This window comes from Talpa europaea, assembly GCF_964194135.1.
Source record: "Talpa europaea genome assembly, chromosome: 3".
Lineage (NCBI taxonomy): Eukaryota > Metazoa > Chordata > Mammalia > Eulipotyphla > Talpidae > Talpa > Talpa europaea.
The window spans coordinates 144,128,186-144,133,562 of record NC_140069.1 but is presented as its reverse complement, the minus strand read 5'-3'; the positions used below and the strand labels follow the sequence as shown (position 1 = coordinate 144,133,562).

Genomic DNA, 5,377 nt, shown 5'->3' with positions numbered 1-5,377 from the left:
ACTATTTAACACCTTATGTGCATCATAAAATGACCCCAACAAATAGAAACTGAAAGGACAAGACAAAAACAAACGCAAGCGGAAGGCGCCACACTTTTCTTCTTCCATCCAGTGGGTCATTTTGCACACACCCCGGAATGCAAACACCCCAGTCTGAAAACCACCGTCTTAGACATCGGCCTCCACAGTCCAGCTCCTGAGTGAGCAGACAGGAAGAGTTGAATCATCAAAGTCAAAGACTGTGTGAATTGCCTTTGTTTTCCTTTTCTATCGTCTGTGGGCCAGAAGCATTTCCACAGCAGACAACTCTTTAATTCAACTGACAGAGAACACATAAAATCGCCAATGGACCAACACTGGTGCAAAACTCGTGTAATATACCCTCAACGTTCCATGGGGGCGAACTGAAAAAAGCTCCAGGGGTGGAACGGGCCTGGAGTCAAACACGAAAGAAGGGATTGAAAAAGGTGTCAGGGAGAGGAAATAAGGACGTGTCGGATGGACCAACGGACCACAGACAAGAGAGAAGAGGGTGCGGGGTGTAGAAAGTCACTTTAGTGGGCTGAGAAAGGGAAGTGGCGTGGCGGGATGGTGTGGGACACGTTAAAAAATAAAACTTCAGGGGCCTCCCCTTGTGGTACAGCGGTTGAGCCCTGGGCTGCGAAGCTGTGTGCGGCCTCAGCAGCGCCGGTTCGATCCCCAGATGCTCCCCGGCCACCGGAGGAGGGTCCCTCATGGCGCGCAGACCTCTCCTGCCGCCCGCTGCTCCCCTCAGCAGTGTCCTTCGGTCCTTCTGCCTGCTCTGCTCCCCGCTCTGGCTCTGGTGAATTCTCTCACCCTCCCGCGCTTCTGACTGTACCCAGTGCTTGTTTGAAAAAATAAATAAATCTTTAAAAAAAATAAAAAATAAAACCAGGTTGACTGCAGAGGAAACTGACAACCGTTTCGGGATTCTGGAAAGGGAGTACAGGCCTCGGCAATGCTTGGAGAACTTTATTAGGGTTCCTTGAATACAGGGTAAGAGAAGCCCCCCACCCTAGCCTAAGGTGCTTTGGGGACCCAGATTAAGGGCCCAGAACATCAGAGGAGATGGAGGAATGAGGAGGATGGAAAAGAGTTGCCGGGGCATGGGGAGAGCATGAAAGCAAGAAGGAATGTAAGGAGAGGATCATCCCCAAACCCAGGCAGTCCCCCCACTCGTGGGCGGGGCCTCTGACGCTGGTCACGGATACAGATCAGTGCAGACCAGTCACCCCCTGAGCAGGGCCTTCCACGGCCTGGTCTTCAGGGCCTTCCTCAGCTTGGGTGTGCTGAGCACCAGGGTGCCGGAGTGCAGAAAGATGCCCGCATATGTCACCACCTCCCAGGCCCAGTGCCAGGGATTCTGGAAGGTGGTGATTCCCGTTGTCACAACAATCAGGGACAGGAAGTACGAGGTGTGAAAGATGAGAAAGAAGGAGAGAGACTTCAGGACTGTAATGTGGGCCTGGGTGCTGGGATCACGCTGGCTGGACCCCTGGCTCTTCATCTGGCCCAGGTGCCGGTGCAGAGAGAAGATGAGGAGGAGGATGGACACCAGGAACAGGGAGAAGGGAATTGATGTCAGAAGCATAAAACTGGGAAGGAAGAAGCAGAGATGGAAAGTCCGTATCCTATCGGCCAGGGTGGTGTTCCCATGGTCGCTGTGGGACGCCATCAAGGACGCAAGGTTTCTGTTCCCAATGGCCGAGTTGCTGATGGTCAGACTAGATACCATCAGGGAGCCCAGCAGCAGCCTGGGCACTAACCGTGAAATCCTCCACTTGAGCCAGAAGAAGATGGGGTGAGAGAAGGAGGAGATCTTCACGCAGTAGAAGATGGCCAGCCAGGCCGTCAGCCAGAAGGTGAGGGTGTTGATAAAGTCCCAGGGAACGTTGAAATAGTTCGTTTTGGAATCAAAGAAGGCCAGCAGGTCATTCAAGATGGCCATCCCGTGCAGGCAGAAGCGGGACACGGCCAGGCAGGCTATGATCAGGTCGGCCGTGGGCAGTGTCCGGCACCGCAGCCACTCCAGGCCCAGCACAGCCGCCATGAATCCATTCTGCAACATGGCGGCCAAGGACTCCAGGAAAAAGACCACCATGAAGGTCAGCATGGACGAGGAGGGCATCGCCTCCAGGGAGGAGCTCAGACCTGGCTCCTGCTCCCCTGGATTCGGACAAGAACGAACACCCCAGTCTCTTGGGATTGGAAAAGAGGACACTAGTCACCTCCCAGGCCACATGCAAATCACTGTGGGCTCAATGACACTAACTGTGTTTGCATACCCTGGATTTGCCTGCTTTTTCTCAGAGCCAGATGTGGGGGGCGTTAAGAGAATAAGGTTTCAGGGGCGATTGAAATATGTATATTCTACACTTTGTATCTTAACTCTACTATTTCTTGGCTAAATTTTCCTTTCAAAATGCCCCCTTTCCACGCCTCACACACCTCCCCTGACCTTCATGTCCTGGGCTCATATTTTATGCATTGGCCTGTGCACATTCTGTTAAGGCCCCCCTCTGGTGTCGGGGGTAAGACCGTCACCCACTGCTCAGCTCTCGGAAGCACTGAGAAAAGGTGAACCTCCCAGTCCTCACCCCCGCCCCTGACCCCTGCTGATGCTTAAAATGTCACTGGCAGTTTCCCTATTGGAGTTAGGGGAGTTTAGTTCAAATGTGAATTTCCCTGACGTGTTCACAATAAACCTGTTAAGCGTGAACATGTTAGTGTCTGTGTGCTCAGACACGGAATTGTTACAGGGCAGCCCCGATATTGAACGGGTTGCCTGGCTGTGGGTCCTCACCCGAGCGCTTAAAAGGGACTTATGAATACTCCACTACAGACACACACAAAAGGTTAATAAAAGGCTAATTATTTACAAGGGAAAAGGAAATAAGGAAAATGTACAACTCAGGGAGAAAATAGGGAAATAAAGTCTTTAATGCGTCCTACCCGATCCGCCGACCTGGAAACCCAAAGGCACTCTCCGAGCTGGCCAGACGCTGCGAGCTGGTGGAGAGCCAAAAATGGGGGCCCCCCCAAAGCCCACATGTCTGTCTTCATACTCACTTGGCTGCTTAACCCCACCCTCAGGTCCCAGCTACCTTCCCTTGGGTGGGGATGGGATTTGGAGTCCCCAGTGTCTTTGGCTTTGGCCTGGGGTGGGGGTGGAGTCCACAAAGCCTGTGTGGAATTAGCTTTAGGACAGCCTTTTCCCCTCAGAAGGGCTCATAGGTCAAGATGAAAGAACAGAAAAGAGGGAGAGGAGGAAACAGGAGCTCTCACCCAGAATGGGCTTCCCAGCAGGAGCCAGCGCTGGTGGGCTGGCAGAGAGCTCAGAACAAAGCTGGGAACAAAGCCCGCGGGAGGGGCCCCTGTATGTCGGATGAGCCACCCCGCTAAAGCAGTTAACAGCCAAACTGTGAGGTCACCTTGCCATTTATAAAGCGATTTCCAGGTGCTGCATGTTGCCTCCCCCAGAAACCACACAGACTGAGACGGGCTCTGGTCAGCCAGCCCAGGCTTGGGCAACCAAGAGGAAAGATCCACTTAAGGTGGGAGCAAAAGGCAGGAATGTCTGTGAAGACACAAATCAGACAAGAAAAGGGGGAATGAGGGAGAGAGGAGGGGAGCTGGGAGAAGTATGGCTGGAAAGCAGGGGAGGGATTGGCCTCTTCAGATGTCTCAGGTCCTCAAGTCACATGGACCTCGTCCATGACCACTCGCAGGAAATGGACTTGCCTCCCCCTCTTCATGGGCTCCCCCAAGGCCCCCCTCTACATGATCTCCCCCAAAGACTCCCTACATGGTCTCCTTCAAGACGCCCCTCTCTGTGGTCTCCCCAAGGACCCCTCTACATGGTGTCTCTCAAGAGTCAACATATGGGAGGTCCATGTGTGAATAATGGAAAAGAAACAAGAATAAGGATAAACAGCCACAGAGGAGACCTCAGGAAGTGGGGGGGGGGCCCTCTCGGACACAGCACGTGCTTGCAGAGCTGCTTCCTCTTTGCTGAACTCTCAAGACACTGTCCACAACAGATCACCCGGCCTGACCAACGGTTTCACAGCCCAGCCTCAGAGACTTTTTGAGCTTCATGTGTTTCCTCTGGCTTCTTAGCACAACCGCATGCATGAGTGAGTGGCTCCTGCAGGTTTCACAACATCCTGGCTCTCTCTTCTCAGAATCCTTTGGCAAAAGGCCAGCCTCATGCTGTCATCAGGAAGCAAGTTGAGGCCATGGTGCACACGCCCTGTTGCGGTCGCATGGAACCAGGGACGATCCCATGTGTGCTCACAGGCAGCCTCTGTGACTTGCACAGTCATCAAAGCGTGCACTTGGCCAGGACCCACCTTCTCATGACCCGTCCTCAACCTTGTAGAGATGACAGCTCTGCAAAATGCATCCTTCCAACCATGCCAACAGTCTCCTCTTTGTCCTCACCACTTTAGCTATGATACAATCAACCTACAGCATTGATTCGTTTCAGGTGGGCAGCATGGTGATTCCACATTGGCACAGATATCCCTATGAGAGTTGTTTATATTCATTTTCTCCTGGTGAGAACTTGCAAGACCTAGTCTCACTGCCACTTTCAAATATGGAATACGGTGTTATTACGTGTAATTGCCATGCCGCACATGACATCCCCAGGACGTAATTATTTTTATAATTAGAAACAAGTTGCTTAATGTCTTCATGCCTTTTGACCAGCTTCACCCAAAAGCAAAATAAAAAAGCAACACTCTTCTGAAAGAAGTTTGGGAGAGGGCCCTTCCTCAGGCAGCCGCTCATTCTCCATCCGCCGCTGCGTGCCTCATGGACTGGTCATAGAAGGTTCCCGTACCCTTCCAGAGTCTGCCTGCAAGTGAGTTCACAAGCAGAACAATGCTTCAGTTGTGCTCAAGAGTCCTTCCAATCAAAATACGAGGTGTTTCTCAGAGGAGTTTGGGTCATGGTTTTCTTTTCTAAAGGTGTCTCATGCCTGCAAATCAAGCTGACGGATGCTTTTCTGTAGCACAACTGGCAATATTTTTTTAGCATGATGCCGGAGTCTTCTGTGAAATGACTCTAGTGCCAAACAAGTGCCAACAGATCAGATTCCAAGTGGGTGATTCTGAAAACACACTCACATCCTTCACTTTGGTTCTCTACATTTTGATTTCTGCTTATTCTTTTTTTTTTTCTTTCTTGATGACATAAAAAAAACACATGGGGTCACTTTAGAGACATGGAACATACATTTCATTTGCCAGGGGTTGTAAAGTTTGACATGCATTTCCCACTGGACCTTAGAGCCATCTGCTATGTGTGAAACCTGCCATATTCTTCCATCCTCAGGTAACTGATGGTTTGT

The 5,377-nt window shown here is 51.4% G+C and overlaps 1 protein-coding gene across 1 annotated transcript; it reads right to left on the bottom strand.

Moving 5' to 3' along the window:
* Positions 1-1,249: 1,249 nt before the first annotated feature.
* Positions 1,250-2,149, bottom strand: LOC311168454 (taste receptor type 2 member 134-like; the record flags this gene model as incomplete). The annotated part of the gene is made up of 1 exon (XM_084229965.1): positions 1,250-2,149. The coding sequence occupies one exon, from the start codon at positions 2,147-2,149 to the stop codon at positions 1,250-1,252; it is 900 nt and encodes a 299-aa protein (XP_084086091.1).
* Between the last annotated feature and the right edge of the window lie 3,228 nt (positions 2,150-5,377).